Source organism: Populus alba, chromosome 15 (genome assembly GCF_005239225.2).
Source record: "Populus alba chromosome 15, ASM523922v2, whole genome shotgun sequence".
Taxonomy (NCBI): Eukaryota; Viridiplantae; Streptophyta; class Magnoliopsida; order Malpighiales; family Salicaceae; genus Populus; species Populus alba.
The window spans coordinates 4,800,232-4,815,516 of NC_133298.1; the positions used below are offsets into that span (position 1 = coordinate 4,800,232).

Below are 15,285 nucleotides of genomic sequence, written 5' to 3' on the forward strand. Positions count from 1 at the left end.
TCACTTCTAACGACCGGTCCATCAGCATGTTTCCATTATTACCCCTCCCAGATTTCTTATTTACGTTCTCTCTTGTTTTGTACGGTCGATTTGTATTTTCCTCATCAGCTCTCAAATATCAAAATAATATTTATTTATTCTTACCTAATTTCACATGCCTTGCCCATAAATGTTAAGATTGGTATTAGAATTAGAAGAATTCATCAGCATGTTGACATTAATGTCTATGCCAAATTACACCTATTTTCATATTAGTTTAAAATCGAATTCTTTTTATGATTTAAATTGACATACCACGTGTGTTAAGGTTTGAGTTTTTTTTTAACGAGAAGCTTTAATGAATTAAAATTAAATATATTTTTGGATGTCTTTTATAAACAAGCCAGCCTATTCATCATTGATGCGTGCGTGTTCAAATATGCAATATATTTTTCCAATAATATTTGATTAATTTCGAGGAAAATTTAATCTTTCGACGGATCATGCAGAATGTAGCTTTCTCTTTGCTTTTCCTGCTGTAGATTACATCGTATGTGCCTTTTTTTTTTTATTCAGTGGGGTTGGAAGGCTAAGACTTTTTAATGGATTGGTTTTGAGCTTGATGGGTTCTAGAGTACATTATTTACATATTTGGAAATACAAATGGGCATAGAGATGGATGCATGCTTGTAACTCGTAACTCCCAGCCAAAAATGGTGCCCCAATAACATCCTAATTACCTTGACAGATTAATTAAATTGCCAATTTAAGTAGAAACGACAGCGTACGGAAGTGGCGGTTTTCGTGGTGCCAAATAAAGGATGGTGGCTGGCTTGGCGGCTGGCAGTTGGCAGCAGCGTGGCCATGGACTTTTTATCTCTTTGCTCCACCACAGCACTAGTCATTAGTCAAGAAAGATTGATGCTGTCCTGTTATTGTATACTCTGCCACTTAGCTGAGTTTAGGTCATCTAACCATCATGTGGTTGTTTAACAGGAAAGGATCATCTGGGTTCTCTTCGTCTTCCACGGCTGAGGAAGTCACTCATGGGGTCGATGCCTCTGGCCTCACTGCCATTGTTACAGGTCTTAGATGCTCTTTTCTGTTTGAATTATGATTGTCTTGTCTTGTACTTATTGGATGCAAAAAGTATAAGGGATAGATTGGTTCTTATCTGAATTTATTAGGTTTAGTACGTCCAGAGTCCATTTTGATAGATGAAAGAGACGGTAATTTAATAAACTAACAAATGTCTCCATGTTCGACAGGCCTTTCCATCTTTCTATGGTTATACATAGGATCTCTTAGTGATACATTGCCATCTTAATTATAGCTCTCAAGTTTTACTTCTCTTCTATGCTGTCCCGTTTGTGATTAATGATGTTAATTCATGTAGCACTTGGTGCAAATTTGGGGTGATTTTTGAAAATTTCAATAAGATTTATTAGGATGAAATTGCGGTAAAGGTTTGTGTTTCTGTAGATATTCAGGAATCATGATTCTATCTTACAGAATTCAGATTCCATCTTGTGCCCTTTAGTTGTGGTATTTGTATGGTGAGACAATACCCAAAAAGCCTTAGTTATTTGCAAGTTCATTTCATTTGCTAGTATATAATGCTAGAACTGATAGCATCTGAGGGATAACTGACAGGGTTTTAGGATCTATTTCTTCACAATTCTATGAAATGAATACACTTGCACGTCTTTGGAAAGATTACAAAACCTTTATTGCGGAGAATGTAAATCTATCTACATGCTTTATGATTAATGGGTATATTCTATAGCTTCTTATTGTTGACTGCAAGTATTGCACAGATTTTCTTGTGTTCAGGACATTCAATAATTTGTATTTGCACTATGAACTGACAAGCATCCTCTGATTTTAGGAGCATCTAGTGGTATTGGCATTGAGACTGCACGAGTTCTTGCATTGCGTGGTGTCCATGTTATTATGGGTGTCAGGAATATGGCTGCTGGAAGAGATGTCAAAGAAGCAATAGTTAAGGAAATACCCTCGGCCAAAGTTGATGCCATGGAATTGGACCTAAGTTCTCTGGTATCTGTGAGGAATTTTGCATCGGATTTCAATTCCTCTGGTCATCCATTGAACCTCTTAATGTAAGGAAAAATAAAGAATCCTAATGATTGAACGATATGGCCTGTGTTCATGCATCAATAGCTTTCATAGTGTAGCCTGAGCCTTCTCAATCTACTGAATTATAGAAAAATGAATGATTTTATCTTCTCTATTGTAAGTAACAATGCAGGAATCATGGCGCCACCATTCATGCTCTCCAAGGACAACTTGGAGCTACAGTTTGCAACAAATTACCTGGGTACTAGTATTATTATTTTTTATAGAAAAATCCCAATTTAATTATTTCTTATCCAAAAAACGAGTTGACTAAGTCATTTTCTCTTAATACTTTCCACAGGACATTTTCTTTTGGCAAATCTTTTGTTGGATACCATGAAGAAAACAGCACGTGAAAGTAACAGAGAAGGAAGAATTATAAATGTTTCCTCAGAGTTTCACCGTTACCCATATCCTGAAGGGATTCGTTTTGATAAAATCAATGATCAGTCAGGGTAACACTATAATTACTCAGAATTGCATTAATTTCTAATCTTGGAAGCATACTAGTCAGCAAACAGGATTACAGTGTCCATAATTTGATATACTTATTTTTAAACATGCCTACTCCCAGGATATTGGCAGGTGCATTTTAGGTCTTTCAATTTTCTGAAGACCAACGTTTTTTTATATTTATTCTGCTTAAATGATGAAATAAATCTTATGTCCTTAAAGTGAAATCTGAACCTGCAGAACAAAGTTGATGAAGTAAAGATAATTCTCTTAGTGCTATGCATGGAGAATATATGCATGTGATACTTCGAGCTGTCTTTAGTTTTTTAAACTATTGTGCATGCTTCATATGATTTAGCTGAAGGCCTTTCAGATCCCCATGATTTGTGATTGAACATTTTATCAGAAAACATGAATACTTAATAGCTAATAGCTTATCATATGTCAGTTTTTAGGCAGTTTTGTGTGTTTGTATGATGTGATTCACAAGACATAATTGTTAAATGTAGTATGACTTTTTTTTATTGAAATAACCTTCATAAAACATCTCAGTTTCTTCCAGTATCATGTGTAAGCTCTTAAATCATGAAACTCTAACGGCATTCTCAACATGCATTGAATTTGATGCATGCTATTCAGTACGTTTGATTTGTTACTTGATATAATCTTGCTATTTCATATCGATCTCGAATGGAGGATTTTAATTGTGTCTATGATTGCTCTTGTAAAGGTATAAAAAATTCCAGGCATATGGCCAATCCAAGCTTGCTAATGTGCTGCATGCTAACGAACTCATGAGACGATTCAAGGTATCTGGTCTTCTTTTTGATAACAGGGTCACAGGAAGTACTTGATGGTGAAAAGAGAGAGTCGATATATTCTCTTATGGATACGGACAAACATTTATTTTTAGCCACAATAAGATTCGAACCATTCTTTTCTGGAAAAAAAAAAAAAAAAAACCTCTAACTGCTTGTAGATGATAACCTACACTATATCTGTGCATGGATAGATATGATGTTAAGGGTAATCAGTTACAATGTTGGTTGTTTTGATAATCAGGAGGATGGAGTAAACATTACTGCAAATTCACTGCATCCTGGAGTAATCGCCACCAATCTTTTCCGTCATAATACAAGTCTTGCTGATGACAATCCCATAAGAGGTTTCACATTTTGACCATGTTATCTTTTGGGTCCTGCTTCTCTGGACCGAGTCCTAAATTCAAGAGCAAAATAGTTTCTTAACTCTAGTTCTTTTGATTTAATTCAGTCTTCCTTGAGTCGGCTGCCAGGCTTGTTCTAAAAAATGTCCAGCAGGTGAGCTAGCTGCCTTCCATAATAAAACTCCTAAAGCACTTAGTTTGTTTACAAAGTTCCCTAAACTAAATACCTTTATTGCATAAAAGCCTACTAATTCTTTGTTTCCTTTCACATTTCATTTTTTTTTTCTTGAATTTGATTGCAGGGTGCTGCAACAACGTGCTATGTGGCATTGAATCCACAAGTAAAGGGCGTAAGTGGTGAATATTTTTCAGGTTGTAATTTGGCCAAAGCATCCTCAATGGCTAAAGATGCTGAGTTAGCAAAGAAACTTTGGGATTTCAGCATGAATTTGGTTAATAAATGATGCATACAAGTTTCTATATTTCCAAAATAATGTATTATATTTGAGAGGGATTCTTGTATCTGAAAAAGATGAGGGTCTGTTTTATTTGCCATATGGTCTTTGATATCAATGTTTTATTATGACCATGCACTTGAGGAATACTACTTTCTCAAGAAGAAGAATTTTACGGAATGCCATTTGTGTTTCATTTTGGAAAAGGAATCAGTCAAGAGATGCCCTCCCCTTTCCTTCCCTAAACTCTTAACTGTACAAAGCTGAAAATTATCAGACATGATCTCAGCAACTAACCTTAATGAGCTTGCATGCATCGAGATCATTGGTTGAACTAAATTGGCTTCATGGGCAGACCTAGTTTCCATGGACAGGACTGGGCCCCTCGCTTTAGCTCGTAACAGAAATGAAATGGATAAACCACCACTGTCCACTGACCTTTGGGGAGTGCAACCACAAAGAAAGGGCTTCTGCAGAAGGTGTGGGAATGACAAGAGAGAAAAATTGAGCAAAAAAGGAGCACCTGGGTTCTCAGCTTCTTCCACAGCTGCAAAAGTTGCACAATGGATTGATGGCTCTGGTCTTACTGTGTTAAGAACTCTGTAGTTTGAGAAGAAAGTAACAGAAGAAGTAAAGAGAATTTCAGTGTAATGCAAAAACTGGACTTTCTTATTTCTTCACCATCAGAATTACTTTATTTATACAATCCTTTCTCAAATTTCCAACCATTAACTAACTTCTAATTGAATTCTAACTGCTGCCTAACTCCTTGCCAACTAACTCATTGCCATGTGTGCAGTGTGCAGTGGGGGGCAAAAAAATTTAAATGAGTAGGCAAATTGGTAATAAATGCTTGATATTATATATTATATAGATATGTGTTATATATAGAGAAATCAATTTGAAATACATGTTCTAACTCATGTCAAACAAAATTAATTTAAGAATATTTTTAAAATAAAAAAAATATATTATAATTATTCTTTTCGAGTTTTTATATTTTGAAATTACTTTATAATGATTTTATTCTTAATTTCATTAAAGATGTTTTTTCTCAATATATACAATTAAACTTTCATTCATCTATTTCTAAATCTTTCAAGGAGTAGTGAAATATTGGCAACAATTTTTTTGGATTTGTTATTTTATACAAGTGGGTTAAATATAAATATTAATATATTATTTTTTATTGTATCCCTAATTTTTTAAGTTATTCAGTATTTTATTTTTAATCACTAGTAAGTTGATCACATTATTTTTCATATGAAATTCATAACAAATTACATATTAATTCATTAAAACTTATTTCAATTCATATTCATATGCATCTAATATTATCCAAACACATATTAATTTAACAAATCTATAAAATTATCATAAAATCTAATATTTTTAATAACTAATTAGTAAGAAATAAAAATAAAATTAGACAATGAAATAAATAGAAAAAATAAAGGAAACTCATCTAAAACATCAAATATAAAGTATAAAAGATTACTTAACTAATTAATAATTTAGGACTTGAAGAGAAATTTTATAGAAGAAAGAGAGGTATGAATAATAATTTTTTTTTATCAATTAGTAGTTAATAAAAAAAACGTCTTAAGTTATTATATTAAAATTCTAATATAAAAAATATTTATAAAAAAAAAAAAAAGATTAAGGGGACTCCGCCACTGCTCGTGTGATTCCCTTCTAACTGCTAACTGCTAACTGCTGCTTCCTGTTACTGGTACTGCTGGCTGCTGTTTTTGTAAACAAGGTTGCTTGCTTCTTTCAATCTTTGCTCCTGACAATCAATCCAAGTCTTGGAACACACTGCCATTATCACTGGTCAAGTTTTTTTCTCCTCCCAAAAATAAGTGATCTTTTGAAAGCAAAGGCATTGGTGAAAAGTTCTTTTAACTGATGACCATTGATGTTATTCTGCTGCAAGAGCATCAAGTGGGATTGGAGCAGAAACAGAACGTTTATGTAGTCATGGGGAGGTGCAGGAAGCAATGGACCAAGGGAAATCCTACTGCCATGGAATTGTTTTTAAGCACAATGGCATCAGTTGAGAAATTTGCAGCAGACTTTCAAGTCCATGAATCTTCCCTTACACCTTCTCATGTAAGTTAATTGGATAACAGGAAAAATGACTTTCATTTTGACTAATATTTTCATTTTGCTTACGTTGAGCAGCTTTTATTGTTTTTACTTGGTGAAAAATCTTTACCGAATGCAGATATTCATTTGTTAGTAACAACGCAGGAATCAGAGCAACACCATTCATGCTTTCTAAAGACAAACAAAAACTTCAATTCGCTACATCATTTGAATGGCTTCGTAACTCATGATACCTTATTATTCAGTAAATTGATGGGAACTAGAAAATACAGAAATCGCTGGATTAGATTCTTTTCAGTTACTCGTGGTAATGTACGTACAAGTAAATCAGTTTGAACGACAACAGTTAATCTGCCCCAGCATAAACCATTGCACGAAACAGATATGCACAGGCTCGTCAAATCCACATCTGCCTGGTAAACAAATTTCTGATCCCAGTTCATTTCATCTTCTGTACAGCCGTTTCAGACCAAGAAAAATAATAATTGTACTTGCTACCTTAATCTTTGTTTTTCTTCTATACCATGATCTAAAAGAATATACAGTTCTCAATGCCATGAATAATTTCCTTACTCAAGGAACTGCCATACAATGGATCATCAGAGGCCACACCGTGCAAGGGGGGGAATGTATCCCTTATCTTAATTCAGTCAAGTGCTAGAAAGATTTGCGCTGCTTGTCATGCATGGATCCAAATGCACAAGGTTGGAACTACACTGACCAGTCTGCCCCCAGCCACTTCATCACCTTAAACCTTATTCCACATTTCCTACCCCTTATTGAACATGCTAGTTTTCCTCAGCTGTTAATGTCATGAATAAAAAATCATATAGAACCAAAATGACCATCTCAAAACCTTGAAAGCTTGCTTTGATCCGTCAGTCCACAACCAATTTATTAGATTATATACCTCCAGTTCGACTGGGTAAAGGAGAGTTGGGACTTAGATCCAGGGATGGTTTCATTTTCACATGATCCCTCAAAAGCTGCCGAGACACTCGATCAGCCAACACTGACTGTCCATCATAAGGTTCCCCTTGAGTAGGCCTCCCAAGCTGCTTTCCTATGAGATCATTTTCACATGGAAACAGCTCTGAGAAGATGGGAGAACCTGGCTGCATTCCTCGAAAAAGATCAGGACTGGAATCATGATAAGCCAAGCCATTGGCATATATACCATTTGAGTGATTTGGCATGTTCCCAAAACCCTCTTGGAAGTGAACTGAATGCTTCAAGTGATTAAAAGGTATAGCACCAGTGCCACCTGTCAGAGGTGTGGATGAGCCAGAAGTGGTCCGTGGGCTAGCTATGGGTGAAGGAGACATTCTTCCATTCAGATGTTGTGGCGACCTTGAATGCAAAAGAGGGCTTCCAATGGGAGAAACCGGGCACGATATGTTCCTTGGAATGTGTAAATCACTACAGATTTTGGGAATTGAAATCAGACAATAAGATGATGATTCCAGTAATGGCAGTGATATTGTGAGAGAGATAGATACCTGGTATGTAGACCAGTTTTTGAAACTCTAGATGAATGAACTGCAAGCCTCTCTGAATCCAAGGTGGGAAAAGTTCTTGCATGATTAATGCCCTGAAAAATGATCAATAGAACGCAGCAACACTTAACATAGCTGGTATCCAAGAGAGAAATGATGCAATAGACATGAAAAACTGCTTGTTTGAGATCTCAAGAGTAGCAGCATGAAAATATGTTAACCAACAAACCAGTCAAAAGTTGCTAAATCTTTTTAGCCCAGGAACATTACTACCTACGCAGGATTTCATGCAAACCTAAATCAAGGCACTTACAAAGAGACTAGCACTACATGAAAACACGCAAACATCGAGACTGTTACTACACTCTACAAGCAAGATGTATTGCCACTACATGTACCTCAGCCTTTCATCACAGATTTTAGGAGAGCCTGACTAATCCTTTTCTCATAAATGGAACTGTTTCTACATTCTTTCAAGCAGTCATTTGCTCCTTCCAGGTCTTGCTATCTTACAACATTAAGAGCACTTTAGTCGCTGTCACGAAGCATTAGTGAACTTCCTATACATTCACCAATTTGTTCCAAAGTTGCTGATTGGTTCAGAAATCCAAATTTAAATGGAAAAATACAATTATCAAAAACTCCACCCAGATATTCTTCTAGAAGTGATGTTCTGGGACACTTAACCTTTACATGCACGTCCAGGTCATCAAATAACCAATTCATCTCCATGAACTCTTTCAACAAATCTACTGCACATAACAAGGCAATCTAACTTATTACAAAAACATCTTATGGTTTTCGTCCTGCCCCTGCCTTTGATGACAGATCTAAAGGTGTCTCCCATGTCATACTTCTAACAAAAGCAGAGGAATATGGGTTGTGTAACCTTCAACCCCAGACACATATTGGCTTATCAACTTCTCTAACAGGAGAGAAATCCAATGGTGTCTCTCACATACATAATAACAAAACAGAAAAATATAGGTTATTGTTTATACAGCCTCCCATTCAGTGCATGCATCCTCTTTGCTACACATTCTGCTTGTATCCTTACCAGTGCAAACTTCTCTCCACAAATTCAGAGAAAGCACTCTATACCAGACTGTAAAACTATTATGACACAAAAAAAAAGATGACAAATTCCACAAATAACCAAACTTCTTTCTTTCAAAAGATGACAATTTCCACAAATAACCAAACTTCTTTCTTTCCCTAATTTTTGTTAGGCATCATTACAAATTCATACATTTATCATGGCATCAAAGGACTACAAAAAATGCATTTCAGCATCATATCAGAGATAAACTTAGCATGATGCATTTCCTCATTAAAACAAACAGAAAATACTAAAGGAAAGAAATAAAGTTCAAAATCATGGCATGTGAAACTTTACCTCAGTAGAAATGAAAGGAAAACATGAAAAAAGGAAATACCAGAGTTTTAACTCCATTTGAAACCCCAGGGGGTGGATCTGTAGAATCAAGGCACAGAATAGGTCTTTCCAAAGGCGCAGGTAATTTTACAAAAGGATGCTCTAAAAGCTGGGAAGCTGTAGGACGATCTAGTGGATTGCGTTGCAAACATTGCCTTATAAAGTCCTTCCCTTCATCCGAGAGGTCCTCTGGAATTTCTGGGAGATCCTTGCTATTTCCAATTTTAAACATGGCAGCAACCTTAAGCCCTCAAAACAAAGACATCAGACAATGAGAAGAAAAAACAGAATCAGATACCTGTGAAATCTTTATAAATGAGAACCGTGTGTCAAGATACATCAGAATAATTGACATAGGTATCCTTGGATCAACTAAAATATTTAGCTTTTAGACAGCATAACATTTAAATATCATCATATATAGGAATTACCCCTTCAAACTGGCTCCAAGGTGGTTTTGTAGTAGCCATCTCCAAAACAGTGCATCCAAGACTCCATATATCCACAGCAAGATTACAGCCATTTGAGTTCCTTATAACCTGTGCAAACAATGAAAAAGAGGGTTTAATATAATATGGCAAACACCACATGATAAGGAAAGAAAGATCCAGCAAGAAAAGACTCTGACCTCAGGGGCCATCCAATAAGGGCTTCCCTTGAATGATAGTGGACATGACTGCCCAGTGATCTGCAAAACAGAGATTAGGTCAGTTGGGCAAGCAGGATATGACCATACGAGGGCAGGGAGTAAAACCAGTCAGCAGCACGTAAAACTTTTTTTCACCTAGTGCATGCACCCAAATGATATAAACTTAATAAATCAGTCTTCACAAGGTAGTTTTTCTAGCTGGTAAAGGATTACAAGAGCTGCCAAGTTGTCATATGCACCATTCAACTAACTCCATATCCCTAGATATACATAAATCAGCTCCTGTTCGAACTGAAATTCATCTCATTTTGGAGCAAAAACTAAATGCCCACACTTACATGTTTTGCCATGCCAAAATCAGCTAATTTAACACGACCATTCGGATCTGCAAGTATGTTTGCTCCTTTGATATCTCTGAAGAAACAAGATATTCAACAAAATAATAAATGAATAAATAAAGAAGGAAAGGCAAGAGAATATTAAACAATGTTTAAGTTGAGAAAACAAATTGTTATAATTTAGAAGATCAAACAAAGGCGAGTCCACTCACCTATGGACAGTGCTTTTAGAATGCAAAAATGCAAGTCCTGACAAGATTTGCTGGGTATAACTGCGAATAACTTGCTCGCCCAACTGCCCATACTCCTGGAGAAGTTTATATATGGACCCGCCAGATACATACTCCAAGTATATATAAACTCGGTCACCAACCTGTTCAAAAAATCATATAGTAATTTCAATTGTTGATTCAAATTGCAAATTGCACACAATGCAGTAACACTACATGCCGACTTATTGCACTATGGAGTTAAATAAGTCCAAACTCAAAGTGACCAGAAATTTAGTTTCTAGAGCACCACTATCAGGCTTTATGATCACTGACTATCATTCTAATCCTTACATAAAAGGACTGATTCTAATAGCCAAAGATTATGGTATAATAACGCAAGATTCGATATAAATATCAAGGGATTAAATTCAATAGCTCCTGCATGCAAAAGATAAAGAACGGCGTGCATGAGACATACCGTCTCAGAACCATAGTACTGCACAATGTTTGGGTGCTGAAAGCGGCTTAAAAGAGAAATTTCCTGTCAAAAGACTGAAAGTAAGAACTTCTTCCAAAGTTATTTAAAGGTTAAATAATAATAACAGTAAAAAAACTGTAGGCAAGCAACAAACTTTATTTTGTTGTCACAGGAAACTTCAATGTTAATGCGTAATCAACTTACCTGCATCAACTGCTTAGCACTTTCTTTTGACTTGGCATCATCTGAAAACAATGTCACCTCCTTCATTGCACACATTTCACCACTTTCACTGAGCGATTGTAAAGGAAAAAATCAGAAATAATTTCACAAACATTAGGAAACTAAAGAATAGTTTAAAATGGCATTCAATCAAAAAGTGGATCCAGTCATGTAAGTTTTCATGAGAAAGAAGCCACAAAAAAATTATTAACTCAACTGATTGAAGTCATCTTTCCAAGTTAAAATTGAGGTCAGGATAGCAATTAGATAATTGTAGATCATTGACAGTTGAGTATTATGCATCAAAGGCATTTACATGCAAAATTGCTAAATCAAACAAATTCAAGCATCTGCTTTTGGGGCTTATACCTGTTAAATCCAAGATAGACGTGTCCAAATGTGCCTCTACCTAGCAGCTTTCCTTTTTTCCAGCGAGATCCAGGGCTTGTTGGGTTCTCTGCCCTTCCTGGACTTCGTGGCACAGAAGGAGATGCTGCTGCCGAGTTTGAATGAGAAAAGGGAGAGGGGCTGGAAACTGTTACAGGAGGGAGGGGTAGCCTGTGCCTTTGTTGTTTCCCATCATCTGGCCAGCTTGTCTGGGACTCGATTGTCCCTCCTGCTCTAGGATGAATTGGAGTAACAGCACCGCTCTGGACTCTGGAGCTGGGGCCAGGACTGATCACTCTTGGACTAGGTATTGGAGAACATTCAGGGCTACCCCTGCTTTGTTGCCAGAATAATTGTCCTGACATATCCCCTCCCATTGAATTATGTCCAGAATTGTAACCTGAACCAGGGCTGGAGCAGTGGCCAGATCCTAGTAAATTGACGTCTGGGTATGGCTTCCCAGCCCAGAAAGCGGAGTTTATGACTTGCTCAGCGCCAAATGCTCTCATAGGACTTCTGGAAGGACTTGACATGTAGCTGTCTGGAGCACTGCAGAAAGAACCATGTTTTGGAACCTGTAGATTTGGCACATGACTGCTTATAGGTCTCCGTTTAGGTGATGTTGGGGAGGTATGATTACCAAAAGAAAGGTTAGCTGGTTTCTTTGCCACTCTTGAGTTCACTTGGCTGACGGTAGCACAGTGATCCTTGACCATTGCACTTCAGTGGAAAATGCAGTTCATTTGCATGAGTTAAATGAGGTAGCAGATAACCCACAAATAATGAACATTTAACAAAAATTACAGAGTCTTACCTGGAAGGGCTGATAGCAATAGTTCTGGTCCCAAGGTCATAGTCAGTTGCCAGAGGACTACGATGACTTGAGTCCGCAGGATCTTCACTATCAGTGGAGCTCTCACTGAAAACTGAAGTAGTGGCCAGATCCCCATCTAAATGATTTGACTTATCGCGAAGGCATCCAGGTCTTGGGAGAGGAAAAAACAATGATGACTTTGCACCGTTTTCCAATCTTGGTTTTGTTGATATACCAATTCCAGAGTCTGTACGCCCCACACTTGCAGGGTGCACGCCAGGAAGGGGAAGTGGTTGGGCATGGGGCCTCTCAGCAAAACTTTGACACCTAGAAACATGTTTTGATGAAGGTGATGGTGATCTTGATTCTGCTCGAGATTGAGATCCCCTCTCTGAGATAGTGTCACTGCAGCGTCTTCGAGAACCTCCAGGTCTACCATTTAGCTTACCATCAGATGGACTCTTAAATCTTCTGTGTAATGTATCAATAAAACTTTCCTTGTTTGCTTTCTTCTTCACTTCTTTAGATGATGACTTTCCCCACCATGAAGGCATCTTTTTCTCAATTTTTCTTTTTGGTTTTGAAGAATCACTATGCAAATTTTTCCTAAGCTATTCCATACTGATATCAAACATTCAACATAGCATCTCTGTATGAAGTTTCGAACCACATGAACACCCTCGAATGCTTGATGTCTTAGAAAGTTCGAGTCCTTCGTTCAACAACGAAGTTCACTACAGGAGTTGCATGAAAATTGCAGCTAACATTCCAGGAAGGAAGTTTTGAGTGATATCGTAAACTTTCAGAGATTATAAACCTGCAGACATAAATTGAAAGGCCCATCTTCAATACTATCAAGAAACTGAACATCTTCAAAAATAACAGAAATTAACCAAAAGTATAAAATTTACAAGAGCTAAACCACTAACACTGTCTCAGAAACTTAATTGCAATAACACATTTGCATGAAGAAGAATAAATATGATTTCATCCTTTTAATTCTAATAACGCATTTGTATGAGCCAGCGAGTGTTAGTAAGAAGTCCAAAAACCCATTATTGACAGGTTTTTAGGTTTAACAAACAGCTTCAAGTCTAATTCCAGGAATATCCATTTGACTTCAATAATGGAAAGAAACATCAAATGTAATTTTCCAAGAAAAAGAAACAGTCCATTCTAATACTTACAAATCTAAATACAGGAACTGAAAAAACCCAAATTCCTTTAATATCTCTAACACAATTATTAATCTCAGATTTTACTCTCTTTTTTTACAACTATAAAAAGAGCGAGCACAAAGTGGATTCCTTCACTCAGTTTCTTTCACATTCTATTCATTCACGCCTATTTTCTCAGGAACCAAACAGACTCTAAAGACCTCAAATTGCTAAAGAGAAGAAAACTTTACCAAGCAGATCTAAACTTTTGAAAAACAAACATGACGCGAACAACAAACACCGAAACCAAATTCATTTCCTTCAAAATATCAGTAAGAAAAAAATGGGGCATAAGAAAAACCCTTACTTTTCCATATGCTCGATGAATCATCGAAGCTGAAGTAGAGGTAGATGAAGTGATTGATTAAAACAACAAATCTTCCAAGTTTGAACTTTGAAGAGTGAAAGAAGCAAAATTAAAAGAGACCCAATAAAAATCTGAATCTAAGAAATGAGAAAATGAGAGTAAGATTTCGAATTTGAGAGGTAGTGACGAGAACAAAAGAGATCGCGTTAGATAGAGAGAGATTTTGATAGAAGTGTAGAGAGAGAACAGAAAGACTGTCTGAAGTCTGAACTGTGACATGAACTTTGTATTCGCGTTGATATTTACCATATTAATAATTTAATAAAATATAATATAATACAACAGTGCTGCTGCTGCGGTTATTATTAATTTACTCCTATTATAGTATTATTATTATTATTATTTTGAATTGTTGATTTTTTATTAATTTTGTAGCAGGGAAATTCTATGATGAGCTTGGAAACTCACTTCCTTCTGGTGTTCTTTTATGCTTGATTTTGTCTTGACATCATAGATTAGCAAAGATTATAGAACATAATTAAATTGTGATTTATTGTTTATTAATCATGGAATTTTATGTTTGAGATTCGGTTCAAATGATAGTTGTTCTTATTAATTATTATTTTTAAATTTGAATTGAAGAAAAACAACTTGTGAGACAAACCCTTTATTATGGTTGTTATTGATATACCACCTTGAATATAAATTACATATATAAAGCTCAATTATGAAGGTTTAATATATTAAAGAGCAATATAAACTATATATTTAAATATTATCTAAGAATTTAAATTTTTTTGTTGAGATAATTATTTAATATAGTATTAAAGATAAATTATACAAGCTTCAAGTCTTAAATAATTTTTACATGAAAGTTATGTTAAAGGATAATATAAATCATATATTAGAATTTTATTTTATAATTTAAATTCTTTGTTAAATAATGTTTTGACATGATATTAGAATTTTAATGACCAAACGGTCACGAGTTTAAATCTTATTATTTTTATTTTTTTATTATTTAATTAATTACAAGGTAATGTAAGAATTTTATTTGAAAAAATATTTTAAATAATAATATAAATTATATTTTGATGGTAGGTCTTACATGCTAAATAAAGTTAATTTTTGAGGTTGGAATTGCAAAGGAGGTTGGGGGGAAATCTCATGAATGAATTATTAAGGAAATTAACAGGAGAATGATGTAACAATGATAGATGAAAATAGATGATTCTGAGAATATAACATGAAGGATAGAAGAATATAAAGATGCATTCCAGGTGTGTGGTTTCTTTTTCTTTTTGGACGGTTTGAGATATCATGGGAGCTGTTAGTAGCCCGCAATTAATAAGCACCTTGCAATGACTGATCCAAATTGAAATCAGTTGTTGACTGCATTAATGGAATAAGATTGAAGGAACTGCAGCGGCGGC

At 35.6% G+C, this 15,285-nt stretch overlaps 2 protein-coding genes across 2 annotated transcripts; one reads left to right on the plus strand and one right to left on the minus strand.

The window, feature by feature from the left end:
* The first annotated feature begins 645 nt into the window (after positions 1–645).
* Positions 646–4,288, plus strand: LOC118056279 (short-chain dehydrogenase TIC 32, chloroplastic). The gene is made up of 8 exons (XM_035068453.2): positions 646–1,064; positions 1,868–2,099; positions 2,238–2,317; positions 2,417–2,570; positions 3,299–3,377; positions 3,631–3,733; positions 3,841–3,887; positions 4,036–4,288. The coding sequence occupies exons 1-8, from the start codon at positions 959–961 to the stop codon at positions 4,195–4,197; spliced, it is 963 nt and encodes a 320-aa protein (XP_034924344.1). The 5' UTR covers positions 646–958; the 3' UTR covers positions 4,198–4,288.
* A 2,276-nt stretch (positions 4,289–6,564) lies between these two features.
* Positions 6,565–14,134, minus strand: LOC118056280 (mitogen-activated protein kinase kinase kinase YODA). The gene is made up of 12 exons (XM_035068454.2): positions 13,853–14,134; positions 12,329–13,145; positions 11,497–12,234; positions 11,110–11,197; positions 10,906–10,968; positions 10,428–10,588; positions 10,216–10,291; positions 9,857–9,916; positions 9,660–9,767; positions 9,230–9,469; positions 7,797–7,888; positions 6,565–7,716 (listed from the first exon to the last, which is right to left on the minus strand). The coding sequence occupies exons 2-12, from the start codon at positions 12,880–12,882 to the stop codon at positions 7,200–7,202; spliced, it is 2,697 nt and encodes an 898-aa protein (XP_034924345.1). The 5' UTR covers positions 12,883–13,145; positions 13,853–14,134; the 3' UTR covers positions 6,565–7,199.
* Between the last annotated feature and the right edge of the window lie 1,151 nt (positions 14,135–15,285).

What these genes read in the sequence shown, in the direction of transcription:
- LOC118056279 (XM_035068453.2), top strand. Translation starts at nt 959, where the DNA reads ATGTGGTTGTTTAACAGGAAAGGATCATCTGGGTTCTCTTCGTCTTCC. An exon ending in GTTTGCAACAAATTACCTGG is followed by an intron (nt 2,318 to 2,416) that starts GTACTAGTATTA and finishes TACTTTCCACAG; the next exon opens with GACATTTTCTTTTGGCAAAT. An exon ending in TGATGACAATCCCATAAGAG is followed by an intron (nt 3,734 to 3,840) that starts GTTTCACATTTT and finishes GATTTAATTCAG; the next exon opens with TCTTCCTTGAGTCGGCTGCC.
- LOC118056280 (XM_035068454.2), bottom strand. Translation starts at nt 12,882, where the DNA reads ATGCCTTCATGGTGGGGAAAGTCATCATCTAAAGAAGTGAAGAAGAAA. An exon ending in ATTGCTATCAGCCCTTCCAG is followed by an intron (nt 12,235 to 12,328) that starts GTAAGACTCTGT and finishes TTTCCACTGAAG; the next exon opens with TGCAATGGTCAAGGATCACT. An exon ending in GTCTATCTTGGATTTAACAG is followed by an intron (nt 11,198 to 11,496) that starts GTATAAGCCCCA and finishes ACAATCGCTCAG; the next exon opens with TGAAAGTGGTGAAATGTGTG.